Here is a 26,519-nt window from a genome sequence, read left to right on the forward strand (position 1 = left end):
CAAATACAGGCAGGGAAAAACTGACTGATGTGTCAGAGCCTCCTTAATTTGGAAGAAGATATTACACAGTGCACTGAAGCACCTATTATGGCTGCTATTGCTGCATATAGGTATAAGCTCAGCAGAAGGTGATCTCCATTGCTCTGGCAGGAGGCACCCAGACACTATTCAGAGAAAGAACAAGTGCTTCCGTGTCATCAATCAAGCTGAGAGAAGCAATCAGAAGTACAAAGTAGAGATCCAATTTCATAGGGAGAGGCTGAATTAAATTTCGGACTACTCTTAACAAGTATCTGGGGAGCTGCAGGAAACTATTACGCAAAATAATTTTATCTACAGGATTCATTCTCATGCAAACACATCAAGGAGTTATTTTCTCAGCTGACATCTAAACAGCCCTATCAAAAAAAGTATGTTAGTCTTACCTGGAAGATATGGAGCAACAGTCTTCAATCCATGACTTGTAGGCAACATACTGCCCAAAGACCCTCTGTAATGTTGCTGATGTCCACAGCACGCTACCTACTGAGCAGTGGGTAAGTGAAGACTGGGATCACAATCAAGAGTCTTTTTCCTTCTTTCATGAGGTGCAAGATACCTCCCAGAAACATGTGCATGACAGCATCTGCTTTACAAAAGGTAAGATCTGAGGATAGGAAGCTAATACAGAACTAGAGAGAACCAAAAAAGAGAGCTGAAAAATTAAACAGTGCCTTGAAGGGCTTTAAAAACTTACTTAGTTATAAATGGTGTACTTTATTAATAAAAATCAAAGCTTTAATGAATCTGACATTCTTTGATGAGTTTCAAAAAAGTTACAAAAAACAAATGCTAACCACAGTTCCACAAAGAACCCCAACTCATCCTGAGTCTACCTCATTCAGGTACGATGAAAATAATCATATACAAACCCAGAAAGCTGGTGACTAACATTAATACACTGCTCGACAGGATGCTTGCAGCAGCTATTATTGGCTATGGATGTCATTCAATGTTACCCTCTTTCTATGCTATTGCATTGATGATGTGCTGGCAGAGGCTGTATTCTATACATTAGCTCTCCTAGGAAAGCACAACTGCACCTTAGGGGTAAAATTGTGATCCTACTGAAGTCAGTGGCAATGCTCTCATTGTTATAAATAGGGCTAGAATTTCACATTAGGAGTTATTGTATGGAGAGATGTACTAATCCTTTATTCCTCATCTGTCTCTCTAGGGAAAACTTATTCTCACTTTTGCAAAATCTTATGTAAGACTCAATGCCGACACATAAAAGAGCATATCTATCAGACCTGACCACTAAAAGACAATGCATCTCATCTTCTGCCTTCCAAAGATAGATTCACCATTCACATTCAACTGTCATAGAAACAACAGTGAAAGCAATGCTTGTCTCAGATGATGGGATTCAGTCAAGGTTTAAGGATCCTAGGGAAGCAAAAGGAACATAGTTTGCTATCAGATATATCAAGTGTATTTGTTATTCATGTACTTAATAAAGCTCACAGACCTCGGGAACAGCCAAAATACTTGTTTCATTGGCAACAAAACTTAACCTTAAAGCACTAAAATCAGTCAAAAGACTCATACAGACAACTTTGTATACAATTTGCATTGTTTTCCACAGCAAGTCCTACCCAATTTTCCTTTCAGACAACTCCACTTCAGGTAGTAAGGGGAAGTGCCTGATAACACACAGGACTCCTTTAGTTGCTTGCATGTTAACAACTAATATAATTGTGCCTAGCTTTTTATTGTAAATGGAGACTACCTGCTTCCCATAATAATGGTCCTTCATTAGAGGACATATGCCGTGATGATTTGTATGATACCTACCCAAGTTCCCAATGGGAGTTGTACTTTGGATAATAAATGTAAGTTCTTTGTTCCATACAGATTTTGTGCCAGTTCTATCTCCTTTTCACTTATTCCAGTCACTATTTTGATCTTCTTTTTGACGATAGTACCACAGTACATTCATAAATTCATATGCCAAGTTATTAAAAAATTTTTAAAAATCCAAACAAGTTATAAAATATCCTGTAAAACTTGTTCCAAATCAAGTTTTTAGATCCTCATGGGTAAAGGATAATTCATGGTCAATTGCACATACTCATTTATTTATAACATTATTTAGAGGCAAACCAAATAGCAGCAAGACATTTCTGCACATTAGTTTCTATTTTTGATGTATTTCTGTATTGTTTCCCGACCACGTCTCAGGCACGCATAAAGCAACACAACTGCTATCTATGCAGTTCTAAGATTTTGTCTGTGTGGAGCTGGGAAGGAGCAAGTCAGCTTGCTTTGGTTTGGAATTCTTATTTTGTTTTACACAAATTTTACACAAATGTGCACACAAATATGGGTACTTAATGCTGGAGCACACAACATTAAAGAAGTATTCCTTTTCTGTAGCTTCTGAGACAGAGCTGAACCATTTCCAAAGAAAGCTCTGTTCTCACACAGTCAAGCTTTGCTATTACTGCGGAAAGATCCGTTGTTCTAGATGATCCATGGGTTTTTTCTGAGCTTTAGTAGATCCCTTAAATAGTCCAAATCACATTCTTGGAGTGCCTAGAGAAAATAGAGCAGGATGCTGATGCTGATTTATTATTCTTTGAACAGGCAGAGCAAGGAACAAGAAGACAGAACGGCAGTATCCTCCATCTCTGAGAATACGCAGCATTGTTCTATGCTAGCTGCGAGTCGTAAGTACCAAAGTTACTGCTATGCGTTTTATCGTATCACTCTTGCTCTAACCCAACCATGAGCTAACAATGAGTTGACAATGAGTGAGATGAGATGATTATTCACCAGGATGAGACGATTTCTTACACAGCTTCATAACCAGTTACAGTTAAGCAGCTGTACTGAACTCCAGGATTGCAGCCATGCCCTTTTTGCTGATGTGACAGGTACAAAATATCCAGGTTGTTTGAGAATCCTTTGTTGATACATAGCTTTAGCAGCTCTTTATGATGGTGGTTATCTTATCCATGGCGCTTGTTATTTGGGCCTGATGCTCGGCAATGGCAAACTGCTTACTGGATAGCTTCTTAGCATGGGATTCAATCTGAAAGCAGAGTCTACATGGTTTTTTGGGGAAAAAAGTTATTATTGCTCTTTTGTAGAAGCTTTCACTTTTCAGTACTGTCATTCCAAACCCTAGCCCTCCTACTTTCACGTAGTAAAGGGTAAGAATAACCCTTTTGGCAAGGAATGCTGCAGGGCAGTGGAAGAAAAAATCCATCTGGGGACCAGGATGCCAATAACTGAGGCTAGCAGACATTCAGAATAACTCAGGAGATCCCAGACTCTGGCTCAAAAGAGCAATTGCACTGTTATTGCAATTGCACTGTTATTGCAAAGTTCCCATAAAGAGAGTGTGAGTGCAGAGTTCACAAAGACATTAGCTTTTTTCTGCTTTTTAGGATAAGAACTATCACCCTACCTTAATACAAGCAAGTAGTTATTGCTATGAATAAACTCAGAAATGCTACTTACAATCTGATGTGTCTAATGCTGGGTATATTAAGTAGAATATTCAAATCCCTAATCCCTGTTAGTGATTATGGGTATTTTTTCACAAAGCACTTCCTGAATGTAATTCACAATCTAGATTAATATCTGATTTTAATATAATTTTGCTTTTGCATAAAAATCACAAAAAAATCCCAAAACATTACAGTTCTCAAACACTTTGTTAAATACTACCTTGTCCATAAAGACTTTGTACAAGATACCCGAGAGATCTACGTAAAAATGCTGAAACAGAAAGGGATCGAAGTAGGTGTATTATATAGAGGTCCCACATACACAATGAGATTTCTCTTACACTTCTGATACAGTTTTTTGCCTGACCCCCAGGACAAAACTTCTCATGACCACTACCTGCAGGAAGAATTTATTGTCAACATATACTGTACACTAGAGGAAAAAAAATGAGCTCAGACCACATTCACACCAACCCCACAGCTCCTTAAGACACTCATTTTCAAAATATTTTTGTTCAGTAACATGAGCTAAAGTTTCTTTATGGCAGGTCAGTAGAATCAAAATGAAGGCAGGCTTGCTAACCACTCAAAGCACTTGCCTTCTTTTTAATTTCTCCCAGGAATGAAAAGTATATTCAGCTTTTCCTCCTTTGGCACCACACTCTGCCCTTGTAGAAGATTACTGAAACATGAATTTGTGAAGGCCGTTTCAACCAGAAGCATGTTCCTATGTGTAGGAATAATGTTAACTCCTGTCACTGAACATCCAAGCGAGACTGTTGTTAAAGCTGCTTCTAAAGGACCAAGGGAATTTGTGCCATTCAATTCAATTACTTTCATCACCTCTATTAGACTAAACATAAATGTAATATAGCCACGCCAGATTCCAAAGGTTAGTCTTTCATTTAGGCAAAGTACTGGAGATGCAAAAGCTGTGCAGCATTTACAGGAAATCTAACATGGATTCAATAAACCAATTGAACACGAAAGGAACATCCTTTCTAAATGCAAATTATTCAGGTGCGATTTGAGTTCCTTAAAGGTTACTCTTCAGTTCCCTCTCTCTGTCTAATAAATGAGAACACAGAACAGCTTCGTTTCCTTTTTCAAAATTCTTTGTATTAAGTCATCCTGCTGCTTCTATTACAGGCCTTTTCTGTAAGGAGCAGATACAGACTCTGGACTGCTTCTGTCCTGTGACTGCTGAACACCAACATTAATCTTCTACTAAAGCACTTCTGAGAAGAACTGAAAAGCTAATTTTAAAAAGCGAGTCCAACAATGCAGCAATGCAGAGACATACTCAAGCTGCAAGATTTTCTCTTTCCTTTTCATTTTGCCAAAAGATTCTACGTTTTCCTATCTGGAAAAGTAACACCACAAATATCAAGAAGGTCCTGGAGAATGTAGCCCAACAACACTTGATATTAAACTGATCGAAGTGTCGCAGATCTACCTGAACAGGTATGCACAATAGCTGCGGATCTGACTATGAACTTTCTTTATGGTGAGGTCTTGTCTTGAGTGAAGTCGGTGGCAAAACTTTTACTTGGTTCCTGTGGGTCAGAACAATATTTGTTATACCAATTTTGAGCTAGGGTCTTAGGAATCATGGGAAAGAAAACTATTATATTATATTAAAAATGTCATATTAGAGATGCTCTCTACAAGAGGGACTATATTTGTGCATAAATTAAACGCTGCATAATAGTAGCCACTGACTAGGAAGCTGTTGTAGCCCTTCATGGCATTGGCACATTCATTAGAGAAATCTGCAAGTATATTTTATACAAAAAGTTTCCATTTTCTATGGACATTTAGTTTCACTACAACAGCATCTTCAGAATTAACAAGGATGAGTGAAACTACATGGCCTTCAGATGAAGAAAAATACTGAATGAAAGCGGCACTGAATTCCACAAGAAAACAAAAACCAAATTATACTAGTGGGAATTACTGCTACCTAACTGGGTATATCACTGTTAAAGACATAGGGGAGTCACCTCCACTGGAGAAAGGAAGGACTAGCAGTTTTGTGGATACAGGAAATATCTGCATTTTCCATGTGTCTTTTCGTACAAGGTTCAAATGAAACGTAGCAGCTGGTCACATGATGTTAGAGTTTAAGCTGGAATTGTGGCTCTATTTTAGACAATCATTAAGTCAGATTTCGTATCTCTATCTCATCTTAGCTGCATTCTGTATTAATTGTACCAAGGTCTCATCCATTATAGATTAATGGTAGCACACATGAAATAACTAGCATTTTGAATGTTGTAGGTATAAAATAACAGTAAGAAGTGCAATTAAGAAAAAGAGACAAATTCTGGTTTTGATCCTGTGGAAAGACAGCACCCAAAATAAAGAGAATTATAATAAAGAGTGGTCCAAAAAGTCCCAAATCAGTACCTTCAGCATACCATGCATAATTGAAAGCAGGATTCAGTCCTCTCCAAAGAACATGTTAGAAAGTCCCAATAAAAAGGGCTGGATAATATAATATTTACTGTTTTTTCTCCTAGTGGAATATAACAGGACTTTCTTGCTGTCTTTATATCTATCACAGGCAGCAGAAATACACTTGTAGGTCACGTATTAGGCATTTATCTTCTGAGGCCCAGAGATCTTGACTCCATCTACATACTGCTGAGAAACTCCATGAGTTTAGCAGGTGTTACAGAGCAACAGACAAGAAGTCTACAGCTAGGGGCAGGCTAGTAACGGTACCTTTTAAGACAAGTGTCAGCGCAGTCCTCCACCTTAGTTTATTCAGAAACAGATTCTTCTCATCCTCCTGCTGTATGAGAAGAAATCCCCTTTTTTTGTAAAATTGTCTGTTTTAGTTTTACACCAGTTGGAAGGAAACTGATAAAACTGGTTTTGAGCTAGAAGCAAATAAAAACCACTCATTTCAAATTTTAACATAAGTTGCTAACTCGTTGTGGTTTTGTAACTCACACATGGCTGACTAACTTTTAAAACCTCAAACTTTGCATGTTTTAAGTTCTCATAGAAAACGAGGGCACAGTCTCATTTTGAAGCTCACATCTTATAGTAAGGTAATGACTTTTTTTTTGACTAACCAATCAGCTGCACATGAACTGCCACTGTACAAAAGCACTGCATGCTGGATGCAATGGTTTGTCGCTTAACACAGCTACAGGTTTTTTGCACCCTGTTAAGAAGTTCTGTTCCCAGCTATTGCACCCACAAAAAATAGCTCTTGAAACACACTGTAGGTACTCAGGATGAAAGTTTGATACAAAGTTTATAGAAAAAACTATTTTCCCTCAAAACAGTCTTTCCTCTGCTGCTATCCACTTGCTAGATATCCTTCCCTTAATTCAAAAATCACCAAGAGTTTTGCCTATCTGGACTGTGATCAGTCTAAATAATGAAGCATTTGCTTCAGTTAAAGCAGAGCCACACACTGGCGTGCCCCTGGGCCATACCTGGCCTGCCAGAACAATATCCATCAGACCTCACAGCTCGTTCAAGGACTCACTTTCCTGGAAGACCTTGGTGGCTGGGTGGGGAGATGGCACCTCTGCTGCCTGTGCTCTGCAGCAGCAGATCTGCGCAGAGGGAACCAGGAGTGAGTCACGGCACCTCGGTGGCACCCAGCAGGCGCAATGGCCGAGGCCTGCCCTGGCAGAGAGGCGCGTCGCCACTGGCGGCAACGTATGCGTTTAGCCAACCTGACGTAATTGTTGACCAGATAGGATTTCTGCCTCCCCGCCCCGCACTTTCAGGTGGCGAAGCGCTCAGCAAGCATTTCTTCAGCTAGGATCTATGCAGAAGGCACAGGATGCTGTCAAAATAAAACACTGAATCACCAATGTAAAACCTTGCTTTTTTAAGAAGGAGCTCCTACTATATAGTACTGGATTATACAAATTTATCTACAGTGAAAGTGAAAATGCCTTTTGGTAATTCTGATTCTGTCACAGCATTTTGAATGTCAAAGGTCCTATTTTAGCAAAGTTCCCAAACAAACAAACCAAAGTATGCAGAAGTTAATCAGAAATTAAAAAAAACACCAACCCATGTACTGAATGTTGGTATAATATACCAACTGCAAAGGTAAGGTTAGTACAAATCTTCTCTGCTAATATTTATTCAGAGAACTGACAATTTCCAGGCAGACTCCCACAAACTCACACTCCTTACCCCCTGAACACAATAGCTAAAACCCAACTGAAGAGTCAAAATTAAACCCTTCTGAGGCTTAACCTAAGCTTTCTTCCTGAAGTTAGGTTGCTCTTCTGTTCCCTCCCCCAAAGTCTACTTGTTCCACCTCCTCTGCATAGAGCGAGAGCACACGAGCTATCCTCAGAGTTTTAAAGCTTAGCAGAGACTGAAACTTGCCACTCTTCTATATGTCTTTTAATAATTTTTTAATTCTAATTAACTATTTTTTGTTTGTCATAGGAGCTACGATTTTCAGGAGTAGGTGTGATACAGGCACAGCTTTGGTTCTGACACAAGCACTGTTAAGAATGAAATCATTCAGGTCACCAAAGCTGCATACGAGTGTCCACTGTTCCCAGATTAGGGCTTTAAATGTTCACCTCTATATTTAGAAACCTAAAACCAAATGGCCAACTTTCCTGATGACTCAGCACCCATACTGACTGCAGAAGAATGTGGATCCCCAACAGGCCCCTTGTATAAAAGTGCTTAGAAAGTCCAAACGTGAAACTTCTGGCTTATACACTTTTCCAGACCAAAAACTGGAAGTCCATTAATAACTTTTCTTTTACTTCTCATCCCATACTACCATTGGTTTTAGGAAGAACTTCTAAGCATACAAGCTTTCTCTTTTACCTTATGTTTAAATGCCTCTTTAACAAATTTCTTTTTTCTCATGCCTGGACTTTTCTTTAATTGGATGCTGGCCAATTTCCATTTCTCTACCTCCCAGCCTGTTGATGTTCTCTATGCTCTCATTTTATTTTTATACACACACACACACACACATGTATGTATGTATATAATCTAAGCCCTTTAGGCTTCTCTTTGGCAATAACTATTTTGTTGTGGGGGTTTTTGTTTGTTTGTTTTTTTTAAATCAGGGAGCACTGAAATACTTGGCAGCACTCTCAGAGAGATAAAAAAGGTCACTCTAGGCTCCCCTGGGGAAAGTTTGCACGTTCATTGCTGATCTCACCTAGTAAGCTGGGGATGAAAACCAAGAGGCCTGAAGCTGTCGCTGTTCATGTAGTTACACGTGGAGATTTATGTTAAACTTTGTATTTATTTACTATATGAATACAAATAGTAATACTTAAATAATGTAAGTAATATGTAAGCAATACTTACTTACATTCCACTTGGGAATCTTCAAAAGCTTTATTAATGTAAATCAAAAGTAGGGTAGCTGGAAACAAGAATGTGAAAATGATATGAAGGATCACAAACATACATATAGTATACCTCTACTAAAAACAATGCTGATAAGATAGCAGATAAAACTGTCCCATTCTTGATCTCACATACGGCAGGAAAACCCACTGGAAACAACACTCAGTTAATACTTGCCTGCATTATCATCAACAATTTGTGGCTTTCAAAGAGTGTTTTTATGTTTGTTTTCTTTTTTAATCTGATGGACTGATTTAGGAAAAGGAGAACAAACAATTGTGAAAAAAATGGAAGCCCAAAGCATAATGTAAGTTTAAATTATACTGCTTTACTGGTATTTCCTTAGAAACACATACCAATACGCAGTCTTTTGGTAATGGAATAACACAATTTCTATGAAATCTAAAAAGACAGGGAAACATAAATATGCATTTTCACTTCCTGACAATGCGTTAAAAAAGCCACTTTTTCCCCTTATTGTTTTTTTCAGTCTTATCTTCACAAATTTTGTTATTTTGGAATTCAAAGGACTGCTGAGTTTAAGAATAGGCTTACTTTCTCACAGATACTTTCTCAAGTATTTGAGAGAGAAACATAGCAAAAATGAACATGTCTTAAACATTTTATTGTAAATCACTTAGCTTAATCAACCATGCTTATCAGGTTGGGTGTCAAGTGTCATAATACTTACTACCTGTTAGAGAATGTTGTAGGATAAAAAGTTCTGAATATCCTACACTCAAATATAAACACAGATAGGTAAGCATCTTAAACACAAACCAAATTTCAGCCCTTAAGCAAAGTAAGAGTAGTGAACAAAGCTAGTGTATCGGTGCAATTGATTTTTAATTCAGTTTTTTAATGATTACTGTAGATGTTCTTACTGACAGAATATTTTTGTACTTCTATGTTTGCATTTTTATTTTTACAAGGAATATTAGGCACCAGTTAATCTGGATTCTAATTGCAAGCAACTAGTCTATATCTTGAAGCGACTCCGTAGACTTTAAGAGTCTTCTGGACTTACGTTGACATAAATGACATTGGGAATCCGGGTCAAAGATTTTTTCTTTCAGATTTAACCCTAAGGCCTTTCATTAACATTAATTGTTTCAAAGTAAAATAAATATTTACTGTTTCTGATACTCTGCCTCAAGCCAATTGATGCAAGAAGAAAAGAGTGTGGTTTAGTAGTTTGTTAAATATCTTAGGTGATATAATAATACTTACATGCTTTGCAGACTCTGTGCCATGCAGTTTCCTTTTTCATCTGCTTTCATTTGTTATTAAAATAAGTACATGCAAAATAAAAAGAAACTAAAACCAAGGTTCTTGTTGATTATATTGATTCCTTGTAAACTTCAGTAAAATAAAATGTAGACTTGTCAGCGTGATTTTGTTCTTCTCTCTTTGTATAAGCTAGCTCAGACTATTTCCAATTTAAAAAACAGACCTTATTTCACAGTTTGGTAACTATCACTGAGTATTTATTCAACTCACTAATATTCGCTCTGGAATAACAAGATGAAATGTTTATCTAAATTAAGATTATGAGTGCGTTTGTCATAATTTTTATCTCAAAGCAAGTCATGCTCAGTGACAATCACAGCTTTGTCGCACCATCTTTTATTAACAGAAACATCTTTGGTTGTTAGATCACAAAAATTTAAAAATGATTAAATGATTGATTTTGAACAGCATTGTGTATCATCTTTGGGTTTAGCTCAGCCCCTGTGTAAACAGGCTTAGCGTTGTCATTGAGAATTACACCCACTTATGCCAGGGATTAACATGCCAGGGTCTCTCTCTCTGTGAAATCACAGCTCCATTCTAAAGATGCAGCTTCTTGCTACTGTTATTTTCTCTTCATTTTAAGTAAATGCACATTTAACTACAGGCTGCACTGGTAGCTTGTGGGGATGGAGATTAAACCTGAAGTGAGCACAGAAGGTTCAACTCTGCTCCACTTCAGAGTAAAAACTGTTTCTCAGAGGGATTGTCACCCACGTGCAAGTGCTGGAGTGCAAACCTCCTCCTTGAAATGCCTCACACTGTCTTTTCACTTCTCCACCCACCACTCTTTCTCATCCTCTCACTGTTGAGTGTAATCAATGTCATTGGAAACTAAGCTGCCCGATTCCTCAGAATAACATCTGACTACTGTGCTTAATAGGGTATGTAGCAAACAGGGCCATTAAAAATGGCAAAGCTTTTCCTAGCGTAGAATAAAAGACTAGTGGTAGGTTCGGATTCTCTAAGCCCATCTGCTAAATCCTACGCTGCACAACAACCCTTTTATTCAAGTTCAAAGATGCAGCTCCTCCATTTAAAGAGCACTTGTTATTTGGGAGGAAATGCAGGCTAGAGTGTGCCTGACACTAAAGAAAGAAAAAATGAATGTTGGCTGTGCAGTGAAACCCTCTAATACAGCCAGTCTGACCCAAGCATAATTCATCAATTGTATGCTCTTTTAGCAAACCAACTACTTTTATTCTTTGGCTTTTGGCTTGTCCAAATGCCAGTTTACAGTGATATTGTCATGACAGGAAAGTGTGGCGAGACTGATGTCTCTTTCCCTCTCTCTCACACACTGTACTGAATTTGTCATTCTATATAAAATACTAACTGCTGTATGATTGCTACAGGACTGCATGTTGTCATGCCAATTAGTTTGTTCTCTTTTATTCTACTTTTTTCCCCCTCTATATTTTCTTAATTCAATAAACTGTGCCTACTAGACCCATTTTGTATTCAGGTTTATTCTCCAGCTCTACTGCTCAGCAATATTAGGATCTCCCAAAAGGTAATGAGAAAGGTTGTAAGATTGTTGGGGTTTTTTTATTGGAGGCATTTTAAAATCCTAAGCAGTGAATATGCAGATTTTCCCTTTCACACATAAAAATAAAAATGGAAAAATCTAATATAACCCACTTTTGGTAACTCACCAATCTTTTAGCCTTGTGAACATTGCGATTCCTTGTGTTTTCATAGGGCACACTGTATGTATTTATCAATGTAGGTTTGTTGTCTGCCAACTTGACTAATTTACCTTGCTTTTTGTATTGTGTAAAGGGATAAACTAGACCTTCTAAATATTAAAACATAATGTTATATGCCATCCTCACATTGTCTATCATTCGTTTCCCTAACCTGCCTTCATGTGAAGTTTTTTCATGTCTCTAGGAATTTTCACCATCTATTTCTACCGCATCTTTTTTCTAGCTGAACAGGACACACTACAGAGAAGACTATACACTGGATTTATGCAGTAGCTATAAAGCATTCTATTTTTACATCACATTTATAACTATACAGCATTCTATTTTTACATGATATTTATAAATTTTAACATTTTGGTTGTTTTTATAACTATCGGCATACACCAAGCCTGTGTTTTTAATGAACTTAGAAGTTCATTTAGTATCAATACACAGGAATGCTCAGATTATTCTTTGAGCATTTATTACATTGTATATGTCATCAGTGGGTTTTAGCCATCATTAAACTAATTAACTTGCTTTCTTAATCTTTCATGTTCCCTTCAAAATTGTAGTAACCTGATCAATAAAACATCCTCTGAAAATGGGACTATCTTGTTGCTATCTCCTTTTTCACAGTAACAATTGACAAGATACCTTTGGCTAACATTAAGTATATGAAGCTTTCTAACACAGATATTAGTTTTAATATTCTTGATGATGTACATTATACCTCAAATAACCTAAATTTTCAGCCTCTTGGATGAGTGCTCCTCTGCAACTATGAGAGTGTTTTAAAATAATAAACATATTCCTTCTCTAAACTGTTGTAATCCCAGATAAAGCCTAAAGAGTATTCTGCTATTTTCCTTTTAAGTTGTATTTCTAGTTTATACAAATTCATTTAAGTGTGTTGAACAGATGCAAGTATAACAGAAACTGAGATTGGGAGGCACTTCAAGGTGATAATCTGCAGACATGGTCGTGATTGAAATGGGACAACATCAGAACATATGGAGTAAATTTAATTGTCCTACCTTGATTGAACACAATCAGGATGCAGACACTTCTGTTATTCTTCTGTATTTGCTTTCCAGGAGATTAGGAGTGTAGCTTCTGTCACTATAGAGTTCTACTTGAAAGAAGGTAAAAACATTGTTCCCTAAGGAAAAAGCAAAAGCAGGTGTATCATAAACCTGCCTGCACTGTTGCAAACATGTGCATAGCACATATAAACTACAACAAATGAAACATTCCATCTTCGTAATAAATTGAAATACATTGTGCACATATGGATGAAAAGACAAAGCCTATAATATTCCACTAAGATGCGAAAATACAGTACCACTTGGGAGAGACTTTGAAGACAGGTCTTTCCACCTCCAATCCTTACCCCAATTTATTTGTTTACCAAGGTTTCACACTATTTCTGTGACAGAGCAGTCCCCTTTTTCCTCTTGCCTCCTCCATTTCATTGCACTCATCTCTAGGCCCAATGTCCTCACCCTGCTACACTGTCTCCTGTTATACATCTTCTCCCTATATGGTGCCCATGGTGTTCTGTTCCTCAGTTGCCTGTTCGGTTCTGCATCTCATCCTTCTTGCTTTGTCAGTCTGTCCAAGCTTCCTTCTTACCCTAGTTCCCAGAGGAAACACTCACTCCTTCTCTTGTCTGCTTTTGAGCTGCATCTTCATCTTCCTCCCCTCCTGCCTGTATGGCTTTTGCTTTCAAATCAGACAAGTTCTTCCTTTAGTTGCTTGGTACTAGCAAAGGGTGGAGGATAGTCACTGGACAGAGAAGTCCCCTTCTCAGCACAAAGTCTAGTCCAGGCATGACCTATGCCTGGACCAACAGGTACAACAAAGAACCTGCTAAGATGCCCATGGCAACCCATGTAGTTCTTACTGACTATATACTAACTGTAATTGCATTTAGCAGACTTAGACTTGCCCAATTTCTGGCTGATTCTCAGGAGGAGGGCAACTGGCACATAACTGATGTAAAAAACCCTCATGTCCAATCTTTGTTCCAAACATGGAGAGAAGTTTACAGATACTGAAAGGCAAAGCGACCTGTATTGTTACTAATAACAATGTTTAATATTTTTGTAATATGTATACATGGTTTATTTCCAAGGTTGTGCAACCACCCATTATGAAGATGTAGAAGTGGTTTACGTATGAACTATCTATTATTATCGCTGCCATTACAAACAGGATACCCTAAAGTATATTTGGCTTAAATTAATTTAAAAATACAGCCAATATTAATTTAGCATCTATACAATTCATTGCATTCACACAAAAAGAAAAAGCAATCTGTTCTTTACAGAAGGAAATAAAACTCTCTTGCTTCGATCGCAGAAATAACCCAGCCAGCAAACTTTACTACAAATGTTTGTGTACATAGCTCCTGTGGAAACTGCCTAATTGTCTACTATGCACAGGAAAAAAGGGGAAATGAGGCATATGTCAACAGATCAAAGAGCACACCGGAGCAGTGAATAAAGATCACACCACAAACCAAAATGAAGTAGCAAAATTTATGTTAAGTGATTTCCACTGGTGTTTAATACAAAGTTCAGGATGGTTTGTTATGGTTTGTAAATTTTTAGTCATTATTAAACAGCAGAATCTGCAGATTAGCCGAATTGCAAGCAAAAGACAAGCAAAACAGAAACAGCAGTTTCCAATACAAGAAACTTTTCCCTAGTGTCACTAGAGTTCCTGCTGTCTCCCCATCTGCCCTGCATTTTGGTTCTCCTCTTCAGATTCAGTGGATTTGTAGATATGGCACAAGCACCTGCCTTGGTTTTGCTGGAAAAAACCCAACATTTTTTATATGAGTTAATTGTTATCGACTAGATACTTCAGAATTAGTGTAGGAAAAAAGGTTGGTCGCTTTCTTTACTTTATAGCTGTCTTATACTTGCTTAAAAACTAAGCAAGGTCTAAACCAGTAGTAACACTCTCATGTATCTCTGTACATAAATGTAATGCAATACCAGTGGAGATGGGCAAGAAGTACACACTATTGATAAAGCAAGCCAAAGCCAATGAAGCCAAAGCTCAATTCTAACAAGATTATCTTTCTCTAATTGCCATTTGTATACATTCACAAGTCTGCCTTACCAGCACAGGAAGTCATGCTGAACAAAACAAAAAAATTTGCAATTAACAATGGAAATGTTTAGTATTTATATAATGTGTACTTCTATAAATGTATATAATTAGAGATTTCAGGTACATATCTGATTAAAGAAGTAACTTCAGATTTCAAAAGTAAAACTTACAGCCTTTTTCTACATTGGGCACAGTTTGTTTGCAATACCCTAGTTTTTCTTTCCCCCAGAAATTAATTAACAATAAGCCATTTTAAACTGTATTGCCTATATAGTTGTCTGTGTCTCTTTTCTTTCTTTTATTGCAGTAGTTCTACTTGCCTTTCTTTTGCTAATATTGCAATATTCATTTTCCCAACTAAAACAGATAATTTGGAAGTATTTTAAAAACATGTCCTTGATTAAGCTTTTTGAATACTGAAATGTCATTAAGCCAAAATACAGAAAGTCCTACTCAGATTCAAAAGTTCTTACTGGGAACGATGTCTTTGTCCATTTCCCCTTCAATCTTACAACTGTTCAGACTAGTTACAGTTCACTTTACAGTGGATATTCTACACTTACAAATAGTAGCTGATCTTACTACTTCTAAACCAGGCACCATTATTCTAAAAGAGGCAGCCAGTACTTACGCTGCAAGGTGTGGAAGAGAAACAGCCAATTTTGCTCAAGGCCATACAAGAATTCAGGGTTTGGTTTCTTCTGATGTAACATTTTTGTTAAACTAAAAACACAGCATCTTAAAATCTTGCCAGAATCAACATATCAGTGTGCGAGCCAAAGCAAACATTTCATTAGCCTGTACACATGGAAAATATACATCACACACAGGAGTAAGACTGCAAGATGCTCAACAGCTTATTATCCCCACCGCCACCCTGGAAAATTCTACAACTGAAAATGCTTTGTACTAGACTAAGAGCTATGCATACTCAGAAGTCATGATTAATAGCACAGGGTAGCAACCTAATTAAAATATAAGCAGATATTTATTTACATTTCCCAGGCAGATGCTAGTCTCTCAAGACTTAGGACTTGAAGAAACACAGCTATGTTTTAACCGTTGATTTATACCACAAGAGTTTTATTTCAGGTTACAATAATGCCATTGCTAACCAAAGCTTCCTAAGCCACTTAATTCATAAAACAGTATCTTACTCTAATGGGAGTTTAGAATACACCAAAAATGCAGTATCAGATCCTACCTTCAAAGACCCCTGCGTGGTTTAACCGCAGTCGGCAACCAAGCACCACGCAGCCTCTTGCTCGCATCCCCCCCCGCGGTGGGATGGGGGAGAGAATCAGAAGAGCAAAAGTAAGAACACTCGTGGGTTGCGATAAGAACAGTTTAATGATTGAAATAAAATAAAATAATAATACATTGTAACGAAAAGGAAAACAACAAAAGAGAGAGAGATAAACAAAACCTGGGAAAAACCCAAGTGATGCAACCGCTGACCACCCACCAACTGACACGCAGCCAGTCCCCGAGCAGCGATGGCTGCTCCCCAGCCAACTCTCCCCAGTTTATATACTGAGCGTGACGCCATATGGTATGGAATAGCCCTTTGGCCAGTTTGGGTCAGCTGGCCTGGCTGTGCCCCCTCCCAGTGTCTTGTGCATCTCCTCGCTGGCAGAGCATGGGAAGCTGAAAAGTCCTTGACTTAGTATAAACACTGCTTAGCAACAACTAAACCATCAGTGTGTTATCACATTGTTCTCATGCCAAATCCAAAACACGGCACTACACCAGCGACTAGGAGGAAAATTAACTCTATCCCAGATGAAACCAGGACAACCCCTTATTGCACCTCACTCTTGAAACAGATCTGGGTTTATGGAAATTAAGCAGTTCCCTCATCTTGTCAAAGGGAATGAAGATACTTAGCATCTAAATTTAGATATTTTTTTTTTTCCTAGAAGACAATCAGTTCTACTTAGCTTAGCAGCTAACAGCTTGCAAAAAAAAAAAAAAGGGTTGTCAGCTGTGACATGCTTACCCTTCAGACTAAAACAAAAGCAAGAAAAGAGACTTTGAGAGTGTCACTATCACTATATTAACGGCACTCAAAACTGCATGCATGTTATAGATTACATGCATTCTATATCCTTGTTGAAGTAAGAGATTTATTTTATTCATTCACGTGTTTCTTGTCCTCTCCTCCTTGTGGCTAAGTGATTGTAAAATTACATTTAAATAGCAGAAGTGGCATCTTTAAATACTAGCTCAACAGCCTCAGCATCATGGTCTACATCTGAAAACAGTGTTTATATTTTGTTTTTCTTCTTAAAAGCACTTGACATACTAGTGTAGTCCTGTCCTTTTACTGTATCTCCACAGGTTCAATACCAAAACATTGTGTCTTTTTTCTAAGACTCAAGCCCTAAGAAAGCAACCTCTCTCTGTAAACAACAAAAATATCTCAGCTGCCACATAGATCACCATTTTAGTGTGATTACATTAGCCCATAACAATATTAGTAAAATGTACTCTGGACTACTCTTTTTGCTCTGACGTATCATAAAAATAATGCTTCTATTTATCCAGGTAAATGTTAACTATTTGGTTTCAGCACTGTTTTGGCATTTTGGTAATTCTTTTCTACCTCATGTTCAATTTACAACCTATGGCACTTTAAATATAGTGTATGTATCACTAAGCTGTTACCGAAACTTGAGTTTGGCATGTTTCTGATGAGCACGTAGATGGAAAGTGGAGACTTCAGAGGAGTAAGTCAGTCACAATGAAGGACGCCAATCACTGACTAATCTTATACCTATGCATATCACATGCAGTTAGTATGAAATTATAACTTAGATGCAAATCAAAGATATTTTGTCTTCATTATTTATGCACCCAGAAATTTCCCCCCAAAGAGGAAATACAGTTGCAAGACACACAGTGGGTAAGAGAGACATGACTCAAATTAACTCAGCACAGCTTGTAGTGATAGTAAGAACAGATATTCTGTTTCTCTGAATCTCTGAAACAATTATGCTTGAGTCTAAAACTTTTTACATATTGTGAATTTCAACAGGAACAAGATACATGCTTACACTTATTGACTATTTATATTCAAGGAAGTAAAATAGTGCCTGGTCACAGTTATGAATAGATTAATGCATATCCCTTTATTGCATACAAAGCAGAAGTCAGAAATGCTCTCCCCCCCCAATCATTTTCACACACATACATTTACAAAAAAAAATCAGGGAAAGGTTTTCAGTTCAATATATTTCTCCTTTTCAGTGGTTAACACAAGATTTATAGGAAATATACGTACTCAAATTTGCTTCAGTTTCTGGAGTTCATGGCACAATTATCTATAAGGGTGCCTTTCGCTAATTTCTTCAGGATTATTCAGAGATAGCAGCAATGGTTTTTGGAACTTGCTTTGTATCCAAACTCGCTGCATTTTCACTTTTTTCTTCCTGTTTACTTGTAATCGCCGATCAACTAAATTCTGTACTTCAGTTAATCCAGCCAAGTTGAACATGTTCCATATCTCATCTATTTTCTCATATAAAGAATTATTGTAATTAAAAAAAAAAAAAAGACATTTGTAGAATGTAGTAATTAACAACCTGCAGTTTAACCAAAGATGGAACTAAATCTGGTTTGTGATTTGAAAGGAAATTGCCTGTAAGAAGTCTTCTGTTAGAAATTCATTTTCACAGCTCTCTAGTTATATTACAGTAAAAAATGTTATGTTGAGGCCCAAACCACATTGGGTATTACTCATGGCATTCATGGATCCCCTTTCTTCAGAGGGTTCAGTACAACAGAGTTGAGGAAAACAAATGCATGCCATTTGGTCCCTGTTCGCATATTATTGAGATAAAGCTATTTCACCTGCCAAATGACAATCCACACATTTATGCCAACATCATTATCTCCTTCTTGTCAGTCACCACTGGAAAACTTTAAGCTTCCTTGTCATGAGTAAGCACAAAACAAGGCATTTAAAAACTGAGAAGGCTCTTTGAATTCAAGTGATTTCCCATACATGTCCCAGATCCTCCTTCTCACTTCTAAAATTACTCAGGCTGGGATAAATGCTGATCCACCTCTATTGCTTACAGTCTAGGTTGCAGAGGGTAAAAAGGAAAAAAAAAAAAAAAAAAAAAAAAAAGAAAAAGAGTATTGTGATGCTCACTTTCACAATTTCCAGTAGCTGGGCTAAAATAACAGCAGTCTAAGTTGACTGCCAACAGAACCAAGTGAGTGGAGAGGCAAAGAGCAATAGTATCCATAATCAGGAATTTAAGTTTAGCTCCTGCAGAAAGAGCAGCCTCACAGCTCAGATTCACCAACATAGCAGAACAAAATATCAGAGCCCTGCTACCAACTGTCCTTCCAAGCATATTTATCTCAATTTTAAGAAAGAAATCAAGTACATCTTTACATAATAGAATTTGAGCATACTATTAGACACAAGATGCTTAGACAAAGAGAAATTTCCAGTGATGTCTGCAAGCAATCTTGCAGGACCCCAGATGCCACGAGCGTACACATAAAGGGAATTATTTTCTTACATCAGTTAGCTTTGGGCTTTGTAAAAGCAGAGAATTAAAAAAAAAAGCCAATAAAACCTTCTTTAAATTTCTCTTCTAAGATGAGCTTTTACAACTCAAATCATCTTGAGAGACACTCAACGCTTTCTATAAAAAACTATACTATTTCATACCTTTGGTAAAGAAATATACTCTGGTTCCATCTCCTCGTACATAAAAATTTTCTGACAAGCAACGGCCTAAGAAATTAGAGCAATAATGAAAAAGGACATGTCACTTTTTTTCAAAAAGAGTTAAAATGAACAGTGAACTACAAAAGCATTCAGGAATTACCTTTTTTAAAACGAAGTTGAGCTGTATCGTATCTTCCATAGTCTCGAAATAACAACATTCCTCCAGGTTTCAGTAGTTTAGCCAACCTATTTACAACCCCTTGCATCCTTAGAAAATAGATGGGATACTGGTGTAATTTGCAAAAATAACTGGTTTTTTCTAGGTGCTTGGAATATACATAGATTTCCAAAACTACAGTGAGAAGATGTGTCTATATTTAGTATAAAAGGGCCAAGCACTAGTGAACAGGAAGAACTCTTTACAAAAAAGCCTCTAAACCAAAAGTTTAAAAGAAACTGTAAGAGAATACAAACTGGAAAGAGAAAAGGAACCCTTTTCCTTCACTTCAACAGAATCTCAAGGATGGATTAAAACACAGTTTTTGAGTATATGGGTCATATGGGTCAGGCAGATATATGACAAACAATGAATGAACAGTTAGCTATGTGCATTGGTGAGCTAGACCAATCCTTCTTGCTGTACATAGCAAAATCAAGGGCCTGGAAGGCAGACAAAAACTTACCTGATTTCTTTATGGAGGTACTGATCATACACACAAAATCAGTATCTCCACACCTAATGATTGAGGATGGAAAGAAGAATCTGAGTAGTACCTCAGGAGAGGAATCTGGCAGAACTCCATCTGGAGATATTGCTAGTTAGAGGAGGAAAGTCTGCATCCTCCAAAATGCTGACAATTGTGAATCTTGGTGGTATCTAACATCAGCTCTTCCTTATCAAGATCATACCAGCCCGCTGTACGTATGATAGGAATAAGTACCATACACAGTACTCTTTCCCTTTCACTAGACCAGAGCAAATTCATTCTCACTTTTTAGCCTTACCCTGGAGCTTCTTATAAATACATTTGCATTACCCTGCAAAACATGTTACTAATGAATAATGGCTTGGGTTTGCCTCACTCTTTCAGAATAAACTGAAGGACTCAGTTTTCCACATTCATGAAAGACCACAAAAGGCAGTCTGCACCTGGCAGGCTGCAAGGTATAAAAGTCCACTTGCCTAATTCAACCCTTCCTCCCACCGGGAAGCGGACAGACCACGTAGAAGGTGTGGAGCCAGAGTGAATGCAAAATGAATGGAAAGGAAAGGCAGGGTGCTGTATCTGAAAAGAGCTAAAGAAGAGTAAGTCCTACTGAACTATACAAAATCAGCATACCATTACTGTGTACAAAGACAACATCCTTACAGCATCCCTGTCCCTCAGGTGGCCTTCCCCTGTTGACCCAACAATGTCAGAACTCAACCACTAATGTAATTTGGTCCTTATGCAACAGCAGTGCAGGCATCTTACCTTGATTTTTAAGGAACAGAATTAGGAGGTAGTTCAGCAGAAAATAATATCATATCTCCAAACAAACAAACAAGAACAAAAAGCAGCATACACTTTTTAAGCACAGAATTCACTTACAGGAAGCCAAGTGCTTTAAAAGTTGTCCTCTTTGCTCATACTCAACACAGGCAATCAAGTGTGCTGCCACAGACAGAAAAGGCAGCACCAGCTAAGAATAAAAGACTGTTCAAGACAGGTAGTTGTGCACAGAATTACAGACTTTGCCTATATAAACGTAAGTTTTGTGTACACAGAAAAAAATGTACATGCACAAAAAGTGAAAGTGCTGAGAAATCTCATCCCGTAGGACTAGAGCACATTAATTACATAGCTTGAAGTTTAATACCTTTCAAATTCTGCAACCAACTTTTAAAGGGGCCTTCTAGCAGAACTGAAGTGTTAAAAATGGGGTACAAGAGTAGCAATTATCAAAAATTAAACACAACAGCCTGAAGAGAAATCGCTAAGTAACAGTTGTGCTGAATACAAATGTGTCCCTCCCATGTATATTTTCCAGGTCTCCAAAGTACGTAAATTCTGCATCATCATTCTCTTGGTTTTCTTTTTCTTTTCCCACTTTCAAAGTTTCCAGAAAAAATGTATACTGAGCAAGATGAATCTGGATTACATTTGCCTTTATGCAGTCATTTACTTCTATGAGATGACAGTAATGACTAACAAATCTTTGGAAAGTGGGTCTTACAACACAGATAATTACATGGAAATCTTTATGTGTGTATACACACACACACAAAAGCATCCATGTCAGCCTTTAGATGCTGACATGGGGAGAAAAAAAAAATAGAAAAAAGACAAACACATTCTCAAATGACTAACAGGAAAAGATCCACAGAAATTCTGACAGAACATCTGATTACTGCTTCTACAGGCAAAGTGATTGAATGAATGCATTTCTATTGTCCAGTTTCTTCCTGGCAGAATCACCGCAGTTACAGAGATCTGAAATCTACCACTTGAATTGTTTTTGAAATCTGGACCCAGGCTTTGCATGACTCATGTGCTCATCTCTGAACAAACAGGAAGGAGCAATATCCTATATGGGAAAGATTTTTCTGTAAAGCTAATCATTAATAACTTAGGCAAGGAAATAGTTCTCAGACTGAGACAAATACTGTTCTGTTTGCCAAGCCCTTTTTAATGACATTCTTAAAGTAATAAATGTATTACCACACATACAGCATGTATTTCCCTTCATATGATCTAGTTAAAGGAAGAGTCAAGGAGTTTAACTTACATCCCCTCTTTTGCATTTTTCCCATTAAAAAAGGGCATTTTCACAATCAGCCAGCCTTAACAGTCATAAAGTTTGGTTCATTAGACATTGAGAGGCATTAGTAACAAGGCTAACGGCACTCAGCATAACACTATGCATGAAAATTAGATCAAGTTTTCTTAATCCAAACAAGTTACAAAATTTGGAATGCATTTTGGTTTATAAGGCCTGCATGTAAGCATTTGTGTGTGGCTAAATCAGCAACCTAAGTCTTTATCAACATATTGTAAGGTGTTAAATCATGAATGTTTGGTTTTGATCACTAAAAATAATTTCCTTCTAGAAGACTAGTGGACTGGTTTTTTAATTTGTAATTTTCTTGAATCACTGTATCTATTAATAGGGATATATTTAGTTACAATATACCCCTTCTATTTTGATGGAGACAGGAGGCTGACTAATGAATTAGCCTGACCAGCTTTTCTCTTGAAGCCTGAAAATGGGAAACAGCATTTAAAGTACCTTGTTTTATATATATTGTAGCTTACTAAATAATAAATTAAAGATTCATAATCTTCTTTTGCTATTCTTGAAAACCTCCAGTGATAAAAGAGATTTAACCCATTTGCTTTGCTCTTTAGTCTTCATTTACCTGTCAGGATGAATAGTAGAGAGCACAAAGACAAGGAGAATGACATCCAGGATCTCATCTGGAAAAGGATAGGGTAAAGCATCATCACACACATCATGAACAAAGGCAGAACACCAGGCTGAATTGTAGGACGAATGTGACTGTCAGGAAAAAGATGAAAAGAGGCACAGAGAGAACAGTAGCAGTTAATACGTTTACTGTGACTCAAGAAACTTTTTTTCTTCAATTATTCAGCATTGTAAAACATCTCATATAAAAGCCTATTCTGTCTGGTATCGTACTCAAGCTGAGAAGCAAGCTCACTGATGGTATTCATTCCCCTCTGCATAGAGTAAGACTTTGTTCTTTGGAATATTGAAAACTTCAGTTAAAAGTTGTCAAAGCCATCACATTCTTTTTCATGAAGACGGCTTCCTGGCAGCCTCCTGAATTACAGACTTATAAGGTACTCTAAAGCGAGCATATGAATTACCTTTACCAGCTCCACTGCTCCTGAAGCAAAATCACAACAGTACAGAAAGGTTCCAGGTGTATTGCTAGGAAAACAAAACCAACATCAGTTAAAAAATTATTATTGTAAAAGATTAAAGTCTACATCAGTGTTCATGGAACTACAGAGGGCCCTTTGCAGTTCTCCACAGGTTTGATCAAGCGTGCCTTATTGATGTCTAGCACATGGAAAGCCACATAGGTTGTAAGGAACCAACAGGGCAGACAAATTCATAAGAATACCAACAGGCAGTTAGTATAAAAAGGAGAATTATAGCCTTGTCAGGGAGGAAGTGAAAAGGAAAAGAAAGAAGGTCACAGAGGGCTGTCAGAATTGATGACAATGTCCTGGTGTTGTATTACATAAATGCACATTAATAGGTCACATTTTCTTACAGAGGCACTGCATTAAGTCTCTATGATTAGCCCATGTATGCAGTTTAATTAGCAATATGATTTGGGCAGGGGTGGGGTGTTGCAAAAGTCATCCACAGTTCTGTAGAGGTTTGGGTTCCCATGTGCCACCTTGCTGTGCTTTTGATTAGATTAAGCAGTACTAGTTGTTTCCCTCCATTATCCCCTGTGTTTTGTAAGCCAAGATGAATAAGAATTTCCTGTAGCACTGTTTTCCCTTCCTTTTCCATCCAAGACTAAGTCAGCTGCAAATTTCCTTGTACCATTCATCAGATACTAGTAACTCTAGGGATAAATTTTTTTCACCTCTGAAAAATTCATTTAAGAAACTGAGCAAGCCCCTCAAAACCTACTGAGGGATGACCTCATGGTCAACTCATGACCAATTAATCTTTCTTTAAAAATATTTGAGATTTTGGACAGACGGTTTCTTTAGAAAGGCAATCAATAAGTGGCAGTACCTATAAGATCTCACAGTATACACAGCTGAGTTAGTGACCTCCCTTTCAGGGCTCAACAGGAGAACCCTTGTGGACCAAAATATATTCCATCCTTGTTGCTGAGCAAAACTTTTATGAGCTCTGTGCCTACCATGAGAGTTGATGAGTTTAGATATTTATCATGGATGAGGACAAGCAGCCAGGCTTTGGACCCAGCCACTCCCTTGGGAAAGGTTAAACAGATTACCTAATTGTCTTGTTACGATGTTATTTCCATTTTTTTAGAGCAGAATAGGAGCTATGTAGAAAGTCAACTTAAAATAAAGACACGACTTGATCTGGATGGTGACTTCATGAGGCATTGTATTAAAAAGCAGTAACATAAATTTTAAGGGGGGCAGGGTTTAAAAGTTACATTACAAACCTAAGTGGAAATTTTTTTTTAGCCAGGGTACACTCATACCTGACACTGGCTTCTTTTTATATGCATACAAAAGGCAATTTTTATATTATTAAATTCAGAGTGAAACCAACTATGCAATAAAGCCAGGCCTGCTAAGAGATAAAAGATGTTTCCATCAGGTCATATACAAGACAAATGTCTGAGTTGTTCAATATACCAACCAATGTGATTGACTGAAGGATTTGCATAAGAATAGAGATCTCCAGGAAAAATACCTAATGAGTGGATTCTTACTTATCAGAAATGCCAACCTATGACTAATGCCTCCTGTGAGGAAAACACAAAAGTTTGTCTCATCTTTTTTAATACAGCCACAAGATATCTTTTCCCGGTATAGTGTTACTTTCCAAACTTTTCATATGAAACAGGGCTCCCCTTTCATTATATGCTGTCTAAAGCAAAGCATTTGTTGTGGGATGAAGATGCATTGCCAACACTAATAGGTTTCATCTATGACCCTGGTGAATCACTCGATTCCTCCTGCTCTGTTTCCATATCTGCAAATTGGAGTATTTTTTTATAGTGGTGATGCTACCAATCAGAATTCATTTATAGAATAATGAACTGTGCCGTACTCAAGCTCTTGGAGGCATGAATAAAAAGAAATCTATTTCAACCCTCAATACATACACAGCCTTTCCAATAAAACCTTCCTGCCTACATGGAAGGGAGGACATGCTGTCGTAACAGCTTTTTCTAAAACCGGAAGCTAAGTGGATTAAAATGTCTCAAGGAATTAAGTAATGCAATACAGGACTTGTGCCTTCCTTGACACTAAAACCTAAAGCAATATGACAAAGTGTACCAGCCAAATTCAGAAATAATACAACTTCTTACCAGTAGACCACATGGTGTTATCTACTGTCTCCGATTTTGGCCTTTTGAAGAGATATCTGGTAGCTTTACAGTGACATGTAAGAAAAGAGAATATTCCACCTGCCTGAGATTAACCACAAGAAATCAGTCTGAATGCACCTGAAGACAAACCTTGTCAGCAAATATTGTCCCCCCAAGACTAGGGTTGACCAGTATGAGGAGTATCTTGTACTGATGCTACCAACATTATCTATGGTCTGCAAGCAATCAGAATTTCAGGGCTGTAAAACAATCCACTCAACACTTCCTGCAGCACTGGTCTAGCATCAACATTTGAAGAAAATTAAGAAGATGAGAATAGAACTTTCATATTTGAAAATCCAGCACTACATACCATAGAACTTTCAAAATAGGAAAGACACTGTTTCCAGCACCACAACCAACCTAAAATCAGAAGAGAAACAAAAAGTTAAATTAAAGGAACAAATAAAACCTCGTATTTTTTTATTTTTGTCTTAAATTAGTTGGTAGGTAGGACCCACTAGACTGGAAGGTATGTTGGACAGAAAAGGTATAAACAGCTCATACCACAATTCTCAAATCACTTCTATGGTCATGTTTCTCCTCAATGTCTTTCTAAAGTTAAGAGAGAATCCACGTCTCAAACTGCATAGGAAAATGCAATATTCTTGTCGAATTTCACCATTTGGCAAGAATGCATCAAGTACTTGAAGTTTAAGACAGAGCACTTTAAGATGTAACTTTCCTTAGGAAATTAGAAACCAAACTTCCAGTGAAAATGGAATCTGACTATGTAGCCCTAAATTCTGATTTGGGAAAAACTTTAA

At 37.4% G+C, this 26,519-nt stretch overlaps 1 protein-coding gene across 26 annotated transcripts in view; it reads right to left on the minus strand.

The window, feature by feature from the left end:
• Positions 1-761: 761 nt before the first annotated feature.
• Positions 762-26,519, minus strand: part of METTL8 (methyltransferase 8, tRNA N3-cytidine) — a 43,264-nt gene continuing 17,506 nt past the window's right edge. For 5 of the 26 annotated variants that reach the window (XM_072875218.1, XM_072875222.1, XM_072875219.1 and 2 more), the window contains 6 exons: positions 26,066-26,115; positions 23,522-23,585; positions 23,050-23,189; positions 19,810-19,916; positions 19,650-19,715; positions 16,167-18,472 (listed from right to left, as the gene is read on the minus strand). In XM_072875218.1, the coding sequence (XP_072731319.1) occupies positions 18,282-18,472; positions 19,650-19,715; positions 19,810-19,916; positions 23,050-23,189; positions 23,522-23,585; positions 26,066-26,115 (618 nt within the window). In that variant the 3' untranslated portion in view covers positions 16,167-18,281. Of the gene's footprint in view, positions 7,309-8,819; positions 8,878-10,088; positions 10,135-12,876; positions 13,002-16,105; positions 18,480-19,649; positions 19,716-19,809; positions 19,917-23,049; positions 23,190-23,521; positions 23,586-26,065; positions 26,116-26,519 lie in introns of those variants that run through there. The other 21 variants (XR_012044459.1, XR_012044458.1, XR_012044456.1 and 18 more) reach the window with 21 other exon arrangements.

Source organism: Ciconia boyciana, chromosome 10 (genome assembly GCF_034638445.1).
Source record: "Ciconia boyciana chromosome 10, ASM3463844v1, whole genome shotgun sequence".
Taxonomy (NCBI): domain Eukaryota; kingdom Metazoa; phylum Chordata; class Aves; order Ciconiiformes; family Ciconiidae; genus Ciconia; species Ciconia boyciana.